The sequence below is a fragment of the Lissotriton helveticus genome, chromosome 11 (assembly GCF_964261635.1).
Source record: "Lissotriton helveticus chromosome 11, aLisHel1.1, whole genome shotgun sequence".
Taxonomy (NCBI): domain Eukaryota; kingdom Metazoa; phylum Chordata; class Amphibia; order Caudata; family Salamandridae; genus Lissotriton; species Lissotriton helveticus.
This window is the reverse complement of record NC_136072.1, coordinates 921,098,813-921,116,286: the sequence shown is the minus strand read 5'-3', so window position 1 is coordinate 921,116,286 and position 17,474 is coordinate 921,098,813. Positions and strand designations below refer to the sequence as shown.

General features: G+C 43.8%; 1 protein-coding gene across 10 annotated transcripts in view; it reads left to right on the top strand.

The window, feature by feature from the left end:
- Positions 1–17,474, top strand: part of LOC144792272 (uncharacterized) — a 328,885-nt gene that overhangs the window by 241,192 nt on the left and 70,219 nt on the right. For 2 of the 10 annotated variants that reach the window (XR_013602527.1, XM_078667200.1), the window contains exon 4: positions 11,486–16,914. The exons of the other annotated variants lie outside the window; for them this stretch is intronic. Coding sequence is in view for 1 of the 2 variants with exons in the window: in XM_078667200.1 (XP_078523326.1) it covers positions 11,486–11,662 (177 nt within the window). In the remaining variant the exon portion in view is untranslated. Of the gene's footprint in view, positions 1–11,485; positions 16,915–17,474 lie in introns of those variants that run through there. 10 annotated transcript variants of the gene reach the window in all.

The window sequence follows — 17,474 nt, the reverse complement described above, 5'->3', positions numbered from 1 at the left end:
TGGATATCCTATGCCTCGATGTCCCCCCTATAAAGTCCCCCACAGTCTTTTCCCATTGGCGGAACAATGGAGAGGAAATGATTATAGGGAGAGTGGTAAAGTAGTAAAGGAGGAGGGGGAGGGCTACCATTTTAATGAGAGCAATCCTCCCCGAGATTGCCAGCGGGAGGGTTTTCCAAAAGTTAATTTGTGACTGGATGGCTGTGGTGGCTCTAAATATGTTCCCTTTAAATAAGTCTGCCCTATTACAGTAGACACGCCCCCCAAATATCTAAAAGGATCAGTGCATCATGCTACTGTAGTTCCCCCAATGGTATATCCCGGGTCGGGAGTCTTCTGTAGGAACTGTGAGAGAATTGATTTCGCTGCGTTAACCCGCAATCCCGAGGCTTGCACGAAGTGTGTTAGGGCCTGGTCTAGGGCGGGCGGAATGTTACGAAGGTCCCGGGCATACAACAGAACATCTGCGTATAATGAGGTAACGTGTGTCATCCCCCAAAGCAATACCCATGTCCACGTGGGTGCGGATGTGTGCCACCAGCGGCTCCACTGCCAACGCGAACAGCAGAGGAGACAGCGGGCCTCCCTGCCGGGTCCCCCGTTACGCCTGAATGGGATCTGAAATATAGGGTCCTGTTCTAGCCCAGACCGTTGGGCGATGGTATAGCAGTTGTATCATGCTAAGAAAGTATGGTCCCAATCCAAACCGGGCCAGGACGGCGAAAAGGAAATTCCAAGCCAGCGAATCAAAGGCCCATGGTCCAAAACCATACAACACGAGCGAGGCCAGTCGACAGGGGCGTACTCTGCCACCCAAAAGTAGCGTTGTATGTTCAGAGCAGTATTGCGGTGGGGAACAAACCTGTGTTGGTCAGAATGTACCAGGCCAGGGACAAGTGGGGCCAACCTATTGGCCAAAATTGTGGCTAGAATTTTATAGTCTGATTTCAGGAGTGCAATCTGTCAGTAGGAACCAGGAGATGTGGGATCCTTGCCGGGTTTCAACAGAGAGACCACATTGGCTGTAGGCATAGTCGGGGGCGGGGTCCCGTCAGTGATTGCAGCTGCGTATAGAGAGCACAGATGTGGCACCAGCCTTTCCGTATATGTCTTAAAGAATTCCCTCGGTAGTCTATCTGGTCCCGGTGTCTTGTCGGAGGCCAGGGACCACAGTGCTTCCCTTGTTTCAACTTCCGTTAATGGGGATTCCTGGTCAAGAAACTGATTTACCTTTAGTGTGGGCAGCTATACTGTGTCAAGGAATGACGCCACACTTCGACCATTTCCTACCTGCCGGGTGGGAGATGCGCAAACGTGGGTCGGCTGCAGGGCCTTCCACCAACCCACGATGCATGCAGTGGTCCTGGACATAGCCCTGTGGATACCCCCAACTGTGCACAGCTAATGGTTATGTACAGCAGGCCGTGGGTGTTCATGGCAGTTGTGGGCAGGGCCTGGTTAAAGCCAGAGCCAGCTTTAGCGCTGCTGGCACCCTGTAAGACAATGTTTGTTGGTGCCCCCCTTCTCCCCCTCCCCCCCCCCCCACCCCAATGACCACCTCTGCCACGGATTCCCTCACGAGGTCCCTTTAACAGTGTCCCTCAAGTCTCCATAACCACTGTCTCTCAGATTCATTTAGTTTTTTAGCACCAATCATACCAGTGTAAGGTGTTGCAGCACTTTACATTACACAGAGACAATCATACATGTGTAAATCAGTGTAAAGGAAATGTTACATCAGACAGGACTACACGGAGAAGTGTAGGAGTGACATGTCATCTATACTGGTAGGCAATATAGTTTGAGTCCTTATTCTGGAAAAACACAAATTCAGAATTTAAAACGTAACATCATTGTTAGGGGTTCTCTTTAATAATAATAGTTTTCTACCTAAATGAACCCTTTGCACAAGATTAGGATGATAAAAGACTGGGCAAAAAAACATGTAGCTCTAATATATACCTTAAGTTTGCATGCAGCACTTTGACGACAGTTAATAACTCAATGTTCTATATTAGGGTTTTAACTTATAAACTACAAGTTACAAAAGGAGCTCTCTTACAGAAGAAGCAACACACTGATCTATTTACATGATATGCTCTTTAGTATCTGCATAGTACACGTTCTTGGCAGCAGGCATTTTAACCCTCTGCGCTACCTTAGTAAGAGTCAAAACTTCCCCAAGACAAACCTCCGGTCTCTTTCCAGAAAGGTGCTTAATCACCAGTTATCTTGGCATTTTAATTGATGTTTGGAAATTGCTGGAGGCCAGGAATGTGGCAGCAGGTGCTTCTAAAATTATCATATATTTTTTCAAAAATGACACCGCCACACCAAGTCAACACCCGGTGTGGTGGCACCGATCGCACCGCTTAGAGCCGGCCTCGATAGAGTACCCCGTCTGCCAAACTCTAAATCTGGGTCTATATCTAGTATACTGCTTTGGCTTTAGAAATTAAGCTAAAAAAAGCTCAAGTCTATCAATAAACATTAAAAAATCGATGTTACATATTGTTTGTGTATTAAATAAAATATTTCATAAGTATGTATTTTTGACACGTATTCATTTCTTAATGTTTTTTTATTGATGTTTCTACATTGTTTTGAAGTTCAAGTCCTAGACATTGCGTAGGCTGCTGTCTTTGGTTTTCATTAGTAAGTCAGTGGGAGTCTAGAAATGTCTAAAGGGTAAGAACCACTGGATCAGGACATGACCCACATTATCAAGGACGCACCTCTTGCTTTTAAGACTATACCCGTTTTGCAGACCTCTACCTTTGACATTATACGTAATGCTTTGATAATATAACATATCTTAATAAGTTTAATGATGTTACCTGATTTCTCAAACCCACAGCTTCACTCACCATCAGAGTCGGATTTGGATAGAACATAGGCCCGGCCACCAAAATAAAAGTAGCCCCCAATAACAGCTCGGCAGTGGCGGCTGGTGACTTTTAAAAGTGGTGTGGCCTAAATGTTTGCGACTTTGACTGAGCGAGTGAGCTCAAGTGACCCACAGAGTGTTCGTAGGGTAGAGTTCCTTTTTCCCCCCATGAACATTTTAAGAGATGGACAACGAAATAATGCATTTTGTCGAAGAATTTGATTAAAGGGTATAGGTTTAAATAGAGAATTTTACACAACATTTAAAGTTTCCATCTCTTGGGTTCTCAATAATCTGATGAGATGACTATCTTAAATGATTTCCCACGGGGCAAAATTGGTTCCATATATATTTTGCACTATTTTGACTGCTTATGTACTAAAAATAAAAGTAACGAACTGATGGGGTCTCAAACTTGTCCCCCTAAAGCCTAAAAGTGCATCATTAACGACCCTTAACCCTAAGCCCTAACTCTAAACCTTAAAACACTACCGCATACGCCCCTTAACCCTAAGCCCTAATCCTAATGCCTAAAACAGTACCAGATCCTACCCTTAACCCTAAGCCCTAAAAGCCCTAGCCCGAATGTCTAAAACACACCCATATCCGACCCTAAGCCCTAAAAGCCCTAACCCAAATGTCTAAAACAGTACCATATCCGACCCTTAACCCTAAACCCTAAAAGCCCTAACCCAAAAAGCTAAAACACGACCATATCCGGCCCTAAAAGCCCAACCCCCTAAAACACAACCATATACTACTATTAACCCTAATCCCTAAAGCCTAACCCCCACCCCCCACTCCAATACAGTCCCCATCAACTACCTAAAAGCCTAAAACACCTCGGGTACATCCGTCGTCCTTACCTATCTCGTGGTTCCAGCGTTGTCTCCCGTGTCCGTTGTAAGCACCCGCGATCTAATGGCGCCTCCGATGTAATGGGGGGCGTAGTGAATGCATGCGTTGTAACGTCGCGTGCGTTGTGACGGCACGCGACGTAAAGGCATGCGTTGTGATGGTTGTTCCCCTGTATTCAATAGACATCTACTCCTAAGTATTGGTTAGGTCTGATTTTCTGTTAAAGAGGCATTTTCTTGCTTTGCTTATAATACATTTGACAAAAACGACAAGAAATATTACAATCAAATCGTATTATGGCAGATCATTCAAAGTGAAGAACAAATTTAAGGAGGAGATGACTAGCATATTCCATTATAACTTGCATGGGAAACTTTGCTCTTTGCTGCAGCAAAAAAACACTTAACAGAATTGCACCAAGCTTGGCATGAAATCAATTTAGTAGTGTTTGAAAAATTAACAGTGCAAATTGTATTGGATGGGCTTTTAATGTTTAAATGAAGAGATATCTTGACTGTTTTCTTTTTAAAAATCTTTTTATTGACATTTTCACATTTTAATCAAACAACATGAACAAGGCATAGAACCATGTATAGATACTTTCAAGTGCTGCGATATCCAGTATAGTACCTTATAAACTAGTGAGTTATTCAACAGGATACTGAGAGAAGACTCATGACCGTGTCAGTATAGGGGGCGTAACAATACCGGAGAGTCTTACCATTGACCAGTCTCTAGGTATTTCGGACATGGTATAGCCTAGGCCAAACTGTGGACATAGGGTACAACAAAATGAGGACAACTTCATTGAAGGAGGGGTAAGGGAGTCGTGTGAGACCTGCTGCCACATGTGGGATAACAGAGTGGACCAGTCCTATCAGAGCGTTAATGACAGCGACATTAGGAAGCGGGCCATACCTCTCCCATGAGCATTGGGTGTCAGCCCTGGATACCGTCTCGAGGCTCTCATGCGTTAATAACTATGCCCTGCAGCTTCGACACCATAGTATCCCATTGAGATGCTAGGGGAAACGCACGAATACCAAGTAGGTCCTCTCTACGCAGAGCAATTCCCTCCGCCCTAGCTCAGTTAAGCAGGGACCGGTGCCAGGCTAATGTGTGAGGTGCCAGAGGGGACTTCCAGCACTTAGTAATCAGGCATTTTACTACTGTTAGGCCCAGATCGAGAAAACTGGTGATAGCCATGTGCTTCTTATTCCTGCTGAATAGGTGCAGTATATGCACCTCCCATCTGGCTGGGACAGCGCGAGATGTCCAAGCGGTCAGTGTGGTTGCCACACTGCTCCAGTATTCTTCTAAGACAGGGCAATGCTACAACATGTAGAGTATGTCCACATCTACCTGACGGCATCGAGGGGAGGACGCGTCTGTGCTGAGGAAGTGCTTAACGATTTGGGCTGGCGTGAGATAAGCCTGATGTAACACAAAAAATTGGATTTGCTTAAACCGCTGATTACGCAGGATGTATGTTGGACTGCCCCGGACAGCAATCCATTCCTTGTCTGTGAATGCTCTCCCCAGGGTCCCCTCCCAGTGATGTCTCAGAGGAGTCAGGTCGGCCTCCCTGTGCTGACGAAGAAAGGACGCGTACCATTGAGTCAACTGTCCCCCGGTTCCCATTACATGAAGATATTGCAGTGTGTAGTGAGTAGGTGGTTCCTGAGCAAGTGCACCCCATTTACAAGACAGCGAGGCTATAAGTGCTTGGTGTAATAAAAACTGTCCCGGGTGTAAGTTTTCCTCCACTACAAGTTCCTGACATGGGATGAGCGAGCCATCTAGAAAAAGATCTCCCAGGTCTTGGATGCCCTCTGCAGACTAGTCACGTAGCTCGGCTGACATGGTGTGAATGTTCCCTCGTGGTGTACCTAATAATGGGGTAGCGGGTGCATATGGGGTGGTAGTTCTGGTGAGGAAGAGGCACCTACGAAAGCATTTATAAGCTACAGTGAGTAGGAGCGTGTCAGTGGGCCTGGGCTTCGCACATGGATGAAAAATATACAGTAAGACATGAAGCTCTATTGGGGGTTGTAATGAAGCTGTGTCTGCCAGATACCAAGATGAGAGCCACCTAGCAATCGATTGCAGCTGGGAGGCCAGGTAATAGTGCTCGAAATTAGGCACCGCCAGTCCCCCCCAGGTCCGCAGGTAGATCTAATTTCCCCATGGATATCCTATGCCTCGATGTCCCCCCTATAAAGTCCCCCACAGTCTTTTCCCATTGGCGGAACAATGGAGAGGAAATGATTATAGGGAGAGTGGTAAAGTAGTAAAGGAGGAGGGGGAGGGCTACCATTTTAATGAGAGCAATCCTCCCCGAGATTGCCAGCGGGAGGGTTTTCCAAAAGTTAATTTGTGACTGGATGGCTGTGGTGACTCTAAATATGTTCCCTTTAAATAAGTCTGCCCTATTACAGTAGACACGCCCCCCAAATATCTAAAAGGATCAGTGCATCATGCTACTGTAGTTCCCCCAATGGTATATCCCGGGTCGGGAGTCTTCTGTAGGAACTGTGAGAGAATTGATTTCGCTGCGTTAACCCGCAATCCCGAGGCTTGCACGAAGTGTGTTAGGGCCTGGTCTAGGGCGGGCGGAATGTTACGAAGGTCCCGGGCATACAACAGAACATCTGCGTATAATGAGGTAACGTGTGTCATCCCCCAAAGCAATACCCATGTCCACGTGGGTGCGGATGTGTGCCACCAGCGGCTCCACTGCCAACGCGAACAGCAGAGGAGACAGCGGGCCTCCCTGCCGGGTCCCCCGTTACGCCTGAATGGGATCTGAAATATAGGGTCCTGTTCTAGCCCAGACCGTTGGGCGATGGTATAGCAGTTGTATCATGCTAAGAAAGTATGGTCCCAATCCAAACCGGGCCAGGACGGCGAAAAGGAAATTCCAAGCCAGCGAATCAAAGGCCCATGGTCCAAAACCATACAACACGAGCGAGGCCAGTCGACAGGGGCGTACTCTGCCACCCAAAAGTAGCGTTGTATGTTCAGAGCAGTATTGCGGTGGGGAACAAACCTGTGTTGGTCAGAATGTACCAGGCCAGGGACAAGTGGGGCCAACCTATTGGCCAAAATTGTGGCTAGAATTTTATAGTCTGATTTCAGGAGTGCAATCTGTCAGTAGGAACCAGGAGATGTGGGATTCTTGCCAGGTTTCAACAGAGAGACCACATTGGCTGTAGGCATAGTCGGGGGCGGGGTCCCGTCAGTGATTGCAGCTGCGTATAGAGAGCACAGATGTGGCACCAGCCTTTCCGTATATGTCTTAAAGAATTCCCTCGGTAGTCTATCTGGTCCCGGTGTCTTGTCGGAGGCCAGGGACCACAGTGCTTCCCTTGTTTCAACTTCCGTTAATGGGGATTCCTGGTCAAGAAACTGATTTACCTTTAGTGTGGGCAGCTATACTGTGTCAAGGAATGACGCCACACTTCGACCATTTCCTACCTGCCGGGTGGGAGATGCGCAAACGTGGGTCGGCTGCAGGGCCTTCCACCAACCCACGATGCATGCAGTGGTCCTGGACATAGCCCTGTGGATACCCCCAACTGTGCACAGCTAATGGTTATGTACAGCAGGCCGTGGGTGTTCATGGCAGTTGTGGGCAGGGCCTGGTTAAAGCCAGAGCCAGCTTTAGCGCTGCTGGCACCCTGTAAGACAATGTTTGTTGGTGCCCCCCTTCTCCCCCTTCCCCCCCCCACCCCAATGACCACCTCTGCCACGGATTCCCTCACGAGGTCCCTTTAACAGTGTCCCTCAAGTCTCCATAACCACTGTCTCTCAGATTCATTTGGTTTTTTAGCACCAATCATACCAGTGTAAGGTGTTGCAGCACTTTACATTACACAGAGACAATCATACATGTGTAAATCAGTGTAAAGGAAATGTTACATCAGACAGGACTACACGGAGAAGTGTAGGAGTGACATGTCATCTATACTGGTAGGCAATATAGTTTGAGTCCTTATTCTGGAAAAACACAAATTCAGAATTTAAAACGTAACATCATTGTTAGGGGTTCTCTTTAATAATAATTGTTTTCTACCTAAATGAACCCTTTGCACAAGATTAGGATGATAAAAGACTGGGCAAAAAACACATGTAGCTCTAATATATACCTTAAGTTTGCATGCAGCACTTTGACGACAGTTAATAACTCAATGTTCTATATTAGGGTTTTAACTTATAAACTACAAGTTACAAAAGGAGCTCTCTTACAGAAGAAGCAACACACTGATCTATTTACATGATATGCTCTTTAGTATCTGCATAGTACACGTTCTTGGCAGCAGGCATTTTAACCCTCTGCGCTACCTTAGTAAGAGTCAAAACTTCCCCAAGACAAACCTCCGGTCTCTTTCCAGAAAGGTGCTTAATCACCAGTTATCTTGGCATTTTAATTGATGTTTGGAAATTGCTGGAGGCCAGGAATGTGGCAGCAGGTGCTTCTAAAATTATCATATATTTTTTCAAAAATGACACCGCCACACCAAGTCAACACCCGGTGTGGTGGCACCGATCGCACCGCTTAGAGCCGGCCTCGATAGAGTACCCCGTCTGCCAAACTCTAAATCTGGGTCTATATCTAGTATACTGCTTTGGCTTTAGAAATTAAGCTAAAAAAAGCTCAAGTCTATCAATAAACATTAAAAAATCGATGTTACATATTGTTTGTGTATTAAATAAAATATTTCATAAGTATGTATTTTTGACACGTATTCATTTCTTAATGTTTTTTTATTGATGTTTCTACATTGTTTTGAAGTTCAAGTCCTAGACATTGCGTAGGCTGCTGTCTTTGGTTTTCATTAGTAAGTCAGTGGGAGTCTAGAAATGTCTAAAGGGTAAGAACCACTGGATCAGGACATGACCCACATTATCAAGGACGCACCTCTTGCTTTTAAGACTATACCCGTTTTGCAGACCTCTACCTTTGACATTATACGTAATGCTTTGATAATATAACATATCTTAATAAGTTTAATGATGTTACCTGATTTCTCAAACCCACAGCTTCACTCACCATCAGAGTCGGATTTGGATAGAACATAGGCCCGGCCACCAAAATAAAAGTAGCCCCCAATAACAGCTCGGCAGTGGCGGCTGGTGACTTTTAAAAGTGGTGTGGCCTAAATGTTTGCGACTTTGACTGAGCGAGTGAGCTCAAGTGACCCACAGAGTGTTCGTAGGGTAGAGTTCCTTTTTCCCCCCATGAACATTTTAAGAGATGGACAACGAAATAATGCATTTTGTCGAAGAATTTGATTAAAGGGTATAGGTTTAAATAGAGAATTTTACACAACATTTAAAGTTTCCATCTCTTGGGTTCTCAATAATCTGATGAGATGACTATCTTAAATGATTTCCCACGGGGCAAAATTGGTTCCATATATATTTTGCACTATTTTGACTGCTTATGTACTAAAAATAAAAGTAGCGAACTGATGGGGTCTCAAACTTGTCCTCCTTTAATTACGTACAGCAAAATGTATTTGTTGTGTTTCGTCTTAGGAAATATGTAAAAATTGCACTAGCACAAATGTTTATATAAATGGCTGATGTGAAGACTGCAGCTAAATTCGATTTTTGCCATACCCTTTACACAAAAAAGAAAACATTATGCAAGATATCTTTGCTTCATTTTTTGCACCAACGCTAAATTTTAGAAAAAAAATGTCACCCCCTAATGTGTGGCGAATCAAATGTTTGGAAACCTTCATATATATATATATTTTTACAGCAAACACTGTCTCCATGAAGAAACACGCCGCACACTACTCCGTTTATCAAGTATTTTGGTTTATTTTCTGTGGGTTTCCCACCACCAAAAAATTTGCTTTTGAAATATATATATATATATATATATATATATATATATATATATATATATATATATATATATATATATATATATATATATATACACACACATACACACTCCTCTCTCTCTCTCTCTCTCTCTCTCTCTCTTGCACTCTCTCTAATACTTAGGGGCATAAGGGCGGGGGTCCCGTGGGGGAAATTAGGATGCTCCCGCCACAGTGGCAGCCGCATCCTGTATTTTTAACTTTCAGCACCGCCCGCCGCAATGTTAAGAATACAGGTTTTGCATTTCAAAGCACAATGTGACAGGCACTGCGCGGTGCCTGCCACGTTGTTCTTTGAAATACAGGGGGGTACCATAGGTACCCCCCACGTGCACCCCCCCCCGGATTCCCTGGGGGCCCGCAATGGGCCCCCGCTGGTAGAATCCACATGCCTTTGCCGCCACGGAAAGTCATTCCCCAGCGCACATTGTAATATGGCTGGCGGTGTCAAACAGACACTGCCACCATATTGCAGCCTTTTCCGCCCGGTCGCAAAGCGACTGGGGTGTAAATGCGGCAGATGGTCTTTCCGTCCGCTGCGGACCCCCCAGCCATAATAATATGGCGGGGGTCATTCCTGCAAGGATGGCGGGCGGATCGCCCCCGCCAGGCTGGCTGTGGCTACCGCCGGCCAGGCGGGGGCAATCCGCCTGCCATCCTAATGGACCCCTTAGTGTTCATCAAAAACGTGGCTACTATGATGTGATTATAAATACATCATTGTGTAGAATGTAAAAGACCGTGCACTCTTCTGCTCAGGTGTAAGATAAACTTAGCTGGACTCTGGAGACACGCATTTTTAGGTATTAATAAGCAACTACAGCAACAAGCACAAACGGTAATTAACTAGCTGTTTGATTTTAACTGAATTCATCTCAGACTTCCCATATAGATTTGTATAATTAATGATGTGCAGGATCTGCAGACGCACGTGCACAGCTCTTGCATATGTCTCCAAGGCAGAGTCAAATATTTATATATTTGGTTTGAGTGGCATATTTTATTTGCTCATACTGAAACCATGCCAACTACTGAACATGTCGCCTTAGTTTACGAGAAACATACGGTGATGGAATGTAAGTGAACAAATACATCTAATACAAATTGATTATGGATAATGTTTGACACAATGTGGTGGATATCTTTAAGCACTACTATGATGGGAAACATTTTGGCATAATACAACGAGCACATAATCAGAAACATTATGAATATCGCCTTTTAGAGCAAAATCAGAAAAACAGCCACTAAACTGGGAAGCACACACTCTATGCAGTTCACAATAGCTGTATCACAATTTACCTATTAGGAAATGCTGCGCATCTCTTGCAGTTAAAGGAAGAATGTGAGTGTCCTTGACCTGACAGAGGCAGACTGTAACTAATGAGTGAAATAAACAGCCCGTGTCGATCCATGATTTTGCAAAAACAAGGTAGATGTTATTTTAAACAAAACAAAAAGAGAGCTTAGGTAGTGCTCTGAGGTGTACACTGCAGGTTAAAGATTACAAGATTACAAGGACACACACAGTGCTCCAGGTTAGCATCCATGCCAACATTTGTACAGTCCACAGTGAGATATCTCGCACATTCTTCATTCACACTGAGTTACGATTCCACTACCTTTAGTGAAACTATGATGGAAACTGTAATTTGCAGATTGTGGTCAATAGCTCCAAAAGGTAAAAGTCCCTCTGTTACCCACAGCCCCCTCCCACCCCACCTCAAACTCAAATTCAATAGCCTTCTGTTGCCACCGGGCCAGTGTTCACGACTAACAGACATAATGATGGAACGTCTCTCCCTTTCGGCTTACTAAAACACAGTTTCTTTGTTTTTTTTAGAACTGCAAACGCCAATGGGTCAAGGGCAATACAATGAACTTTGATGTCCAAGCGAATACTTTAAGGAGCAAGGACAGCCATATGCAAACATGCGCTAGTGCTCAGCAGTCCTATCGACAGTATCACGGCACACAAACTTGGCTCTGTGGTGTTCTTAGCATCTCTGACAGCCCTTAGCTTCTAGAATGCTTGTTGCCTAGAATGCGAGTTGCCTAGTACTGTTTGAACAAATGGTCAGTTCTCCCCAGCTTTCTGCTGGATGGGGTCTCTATACAATCCTATACCTGAATAAACAACATTTGAACAACTCTTCATGTGTGAGACCGCTTCTTGAAAAGGACGTACCTCCACATTTTGGCGATGATTAACCTACATTTGTCAAGGCATGTGAGACCCTAACAGCCAACAGTTTCCAGAAAAGAAAACTCTCTACTTACTATTTACTGCTTCGACGGGATCAATCTGCATCTTTCAACGGCGGATGTTGTGCTTGATTGTCGTTTCTCCTGAAGTACGTGCACAAGAAGGATGACATGAGCACACAGCTCACACCAGGGAAAGCTAACGCTGGATCAGACGGGAGGATCTTCTGCTATACTCTTGAGCTCTTGATCCTGTCTTTCTGCTGCGAACTTCTGGGGTAGGTGTTTCTGGACTAAATTTGCTTAAATAACTTTATTCAAAGGCTTTTATGTGCCTACGCTTTCCTCCTGACTGCGCATGCTCAGAGGCAACTTTACTCTATCTAATTGTTGCTGGAATGCAGCGCTAGAACGCAGATGCCATTTCACGACGTATCAGTGGCAGACATCTTGCGAAGGTGTTCACCGTGTCACTACATCATTGCGCTACTGTTTATGCACACCGATGTTGTTAAAAGCAATTTGCACCAACTTCTTCGCTGACGTGCACAGCTTTTTGTTCTACTACTCGCTGATGTGCACAGCTTTTCGCATTACAAAATGAGCGCAAAGCAATTAATAGAATCTACCACACCCTACGCAGACGCGTACTGCTTGGTTTGATCATACTCGCTGACTTGCACAGTGCACAGTTTACGTTTCACAAGTTTACACGCTGTTGCACAGGACTTCTTTGACTGGCATTTTCTCTTTTTGTGCACAGTTTATTTGATTTTGTCATTTCTCTTACCGTTGAAGTGATCTTATCTTAGATGTTAAAACTTGTGGTTCATTGTGCAAATACTGTATTCTGTGTTACTTCTGTGAATTGTAAGTTTCTTTTGATTACAGGATGCAGAATGTCACGGCACTGCTGTTTTTTCTGACCTCACCAGGTGATTCTCCTCTCTCTTGGGAGAAATGGAAAAAAAGTTTGTGTTCATTATGTACAGGTCTGTGGCACTTCTTTGAGTGCTGAGAGAAAAACTTTGCTTCTCATGCACTGAAGGCCGGGAGGTAATTGAACATCTTCCTGAACTCTCTGATAGTGACTCTGCTTCACTCAATGAGTATGAGATCTGTATAAAAAAACTGGATCTACACTTTCTACCCAAAATAAGTACTGTTCTTGAACGTTATCATTTTGGAAGGCAAATGCAGAGAAAAGAAGAGTCTGTCCAACAATATATAACAATATTATGGAAATTAGCCACAACTTGTAATTTTGGTGCCGCTCTCGAAGAACGATTGCGGGATCAGTCCATGTTGGGTTGCGTCCAAGACAACACTAGGGATGCTTTATGGCAAAACGACAATCCTACTCTTCAAGAAGTCATAACAATAGCTAAAAGTCTTGAACATTTAAAGGCTTGTGTTGATGTCATAAAGAAAGACTCGTCTAATGAAAAGAAAGAGGGTTCGGAAGTGAAGGTGGTAGTGGATAAGTCAGCAAACAAAGCTGTTATACCCAAAACACTTTAACTCTAAAGACGACGATTCAAAAAGGTTTTCAAGGAAGGTGCTTTAGGTGTGGTGATCCTGGCCATATGGCTAATTTTAAAGATTGCCCAGGATGGAAGTCTATATGTAAAATTTGTATTATGAGGGGTCATGACTCCAAGTGTTGCAGATCTGGGAAGACTCAAAAGAAAGTCAGTGAAGTTGATATATTTGTAGAAGATGTAGAAGAAATTGTGGTTTCCCAAATTTCGGGGTTTTCATCTGATAGTCCTTACGAAGTTGTGCTAGTCAATGATGCGCCTGTTAACATGCTGTTTGACTCTGGTGCCAAGATTACGTTGGTACCAAAGACATTCTATGAGAAAAGTTTACTAGGCAAAGTGGCTCTTTCCAAACCCGACATCAGACTCAAAGGGTATGATGGTGTTACAATAGACTTATTAGGTTACTTTTGGGGAACTATTGATTTCAAAGGAAGAATTATTCCTGGGAAAATGTATGTTTCCATGAAAGGTGATTCACTTATTAGTTGGTTTCACCAAAGAGATCTTCAAGTTTATCTTGAATCTAACGAAAGTCCATCAGTCTGTTTGAAAGAGTTACCACCTGTGAGTGTGGTTGATGATTTAACTCAAGATTGCATCAAAGCCTTTCCCGCTGTTTTTGGAAGTGAATTAGGCTGCTTAAAAAAATATGTCCATCGCATTCTTCTAAAGAAAAATGTTGTTCCGAAAGTTGCAAAAGTTAGAAATGTGCCTCTTTTAGGAAGGGAAAGTATGAAATGTGAACTTGATAAACTTTTGAAGAAGGGAATTATTCAGGAAGTTGAAGCAACTGAGTGGATTTCTCCGGTTGTGATGGCTCGAAAAGCCAATGGAGAGGACCGGCTGTGTGTTGAGAGCTCAACAGAGCTGTGATTGTAGATCACTATCCTTTACCCAACATCGCTGAGATGTTTTGCTCTCTTGAAGGGGCATGACATTTCTCTTCGTTGGATTTAACCTCGGCTTACCACAAGGTTAAACTTCACTCTTCTTCTGAAGACCTCACAACTTTTGTAACTCCCTTTCAAGTATTTAAGGATGCCATTTGGGCTCATTTCAGCAGCCTCCGTGTTTCAAAGAGTGATCGAGAGCATACTAGGAGGTCTTGAAGGGGTTAAAGTGTATCAAGATGATTTAGTAATTTTTGGGTTTGATCTTGGTCAACATGACACGAGGTTGAGGTCTGTCCTGAACTTATTGCAAGAATTCGGGTCTCTCACTTCGTGCTGAAAAATGTAAATGTAATATTGCAGAAATATCTTGTTCATTTTGTCTTTGCGACAGGTGTTAGACCAAATGCTGCTCTGGTTAATTCCAGTCGCTCACCCTCAAATAAATTTGAGTTAGTCAAACTTCTAGGAATGGCAGAAATTTATCACAAATTTGTACACAACTTTGCTGGGAAGACGCAATCTTTGATGTCTCTTTTGAAGAAAGGGTTTGAATTTGTGTGTGTGGTCTAATAGTTGTGAGGAGGAGTGCGTTGGGATAAAAAGGGGTCTTAATAATGCCCCGTATCTTAGTAGCTTTGATCCTGCTAAGACTTCTTACCTCATGACGGATGCAAGTTGGACGGCACTAGGAGCTGTTTTATTACAGAAGATTGATGGGGAAGAGAGAACAGTGTTGATTATCTCCAGACCTTTGAGAGGTGCTGAACGTGATTTTCAGTTGTGGAAAAATAGGCCCTTGGTGTGTTTTGGGCTATACGTAAGTTACGGAGATTTCTGTGGGGAAAGGAGTTCAAGGTTTTGTCTCATCACAAACCTCTTAAAGAGGTATTTACAAAGAAGGGTATTGATTTTGTTTCCAATTGCATCCGCAAATGGGTAGTGGCACTTCAAGAATTTGAGTTTGAGGTGCCGTACTTACCTGGTGCAAATAATGTTCTTGCTGATCGTCATCATTAACAGAACCAAGTCCTGAAAGACAGTGGATGATGTAGAATGGTTTGGAGGGGAGTACATTGAAGAACAAGTGAATGTTTGTTTGATCACTGAGTGGATAATAATTGAAAATGAATGGAAGGAATGCCTTGCGGGTGATGATGTTTTGCAAATGGTCATTACTATGGTGAAAGTTTGGTGTGAGAAGAAGGATTGTAGTGAGGTTCTCAAAGGTTTTTGGAATGTAAAAGAAGACTTGGCTGTTGTGAATGAACTCCTTTTGCGTGAGAGTAAGCTTGTTCCGCCTTTTACTTTGAGGGATAAGCTGGTCAGAAATGCTATTGCATCGCATATGGGCCTTGCTAAAACCAAGGAAAGGATTAGAGAAGCTTACTGGTGGCCTGGCATGGATATTTTGTGGAGAGAATTGTTTGTGACTGTGTTGAATGTGCAAATTGTGACAAACTACTTAAATGCAGAGCTCAACCCATGATTGTTAGGGAGTAAGCAGCTAGTCCATGGTCTGACATCTCAGTAGATTTTTTGGGGATCTGTGAGGTTCAATTCTCAAGATAGGTATGTCATTGTGTGTATGGATTTGTTTTCTCAGTGGCCTGTGATAAAGGAGGTGAATTCAGTGAGGCTGTCGTGGTGATTGCATTTTTGGATGAGATTTTTGAGAGTGAAGGCTTCCCGCAAACTCCTGTCAGACAGTGGAGTGCAATTTACTTAAAAATGATGCAAGATTTTCTGTCTTTGAGAGGAATTACGCACAAGAGGGCTTCTTTGTATCATCCCCAATGTAATGGTGTTGTAGAGAGGTTTATTAAGGTTTTGAAGGAGTCTATGCAACAGGCAAGATCCTGTGGTGAAAATTGGGAAGTGGCATTAAGAAAGAAGGTCATGGAGTATCGGTTCACTCCTCATTTATCTACTGGTGTGGCTCCTTTTCGTTTGTTCAAAGGAAGAATTACGAGTACTGAAACTGTTCCATTGTGGGTGTGTGACAAGAGATCCTTTGTGTGTGACAATGTGGGGAGCACAAATGGATGGAGAAAAAAGGAGAAAAGTATAATGGATGAATGGAAGGTTCGGTATGATGAAAGAAAGGCTGTCAAGAGTACTGTTGTCAGTGTTGGAGATTGTTGGAGATTGGGTCAAAATTAAGTTTCCAAGGAAAACAGGAGGCATTTCCAAGTTTAGTAAGCCTTTTTCAGGTTATTAAAGATTTAGAACCTAAGCAGGGTTGCAAGTTTTGTCCTGTGTCATCCATCGATGGAACTTGTGTGACTCCCACACGTGAGGTGGTTCCTGAGTCTGGTGCTGAAGAAAGGGGATCCAGACCACTTCGCGGGAGGGAGGCAAGTTCCCCTATGGTTACAAGATTGTGTTTCATGATGGATTTCATGCACTTCAATTTTATCAGGTTTCTTATTTGTTTTTATTTACAAATGTTTATTTTTACAGGTTGTTGATTTGTGAAGGGGAGGTGATGTGGTGTTCTTAGCATCTTTGACAGCCCTTAGCTTCTAGAATGCTTGTTGCCTAGAATGCGGGTTGCCTTGTGCTGTTTGAACAAATGGTCAGTTGTCCTCCGCTTTCGCCTGGATGGGGTCTCTATACAATCCTGTACCTGAATAAAGAACATTTGAACAACTCTTAATGGGTGAGACCGCTTCTTGAAAAGGACGTACCTCCACAGCCCTGTCCCTCCATATCCTCGTGGTCAGCGTTGCAATGTTAAAAGGGAAAGCTCCCACAGCACAGCCAAAATGAGGATCAGAAGAAACATGGCAAATCAGTAAAGCTGCTTCAAATTAAAGCTCGATAATGACTGGCTCTATCCAAGGGATCTTCTCGCCGCTGCGCTCCTTGCTGCATATACCTGATACGAAAGCTAGCAGGTGTTGCATCCTCTTCCAGAGCACATTCAGCCAATGCTGCTGTCATGCTATTTATTAATTAAATTGCACAAGAGCAGCATTTGGATTGGCTGAGCAGGTGCACCTAAAGCACCATTTCAAAGATCAGGTTGCAGAAGGCTGAAGTACGCATGTCGGGCTGGACGTATAAAAATGCGCACTTAACTTTACTACAGAGGGAAGGCAGGACTGCTGTCACTCAATGCCAATTTTGTGCCATGCACACTAAGCAGTGGCACGTCAGTCTGATTATCAGAACAGAATGAAACTAGAAT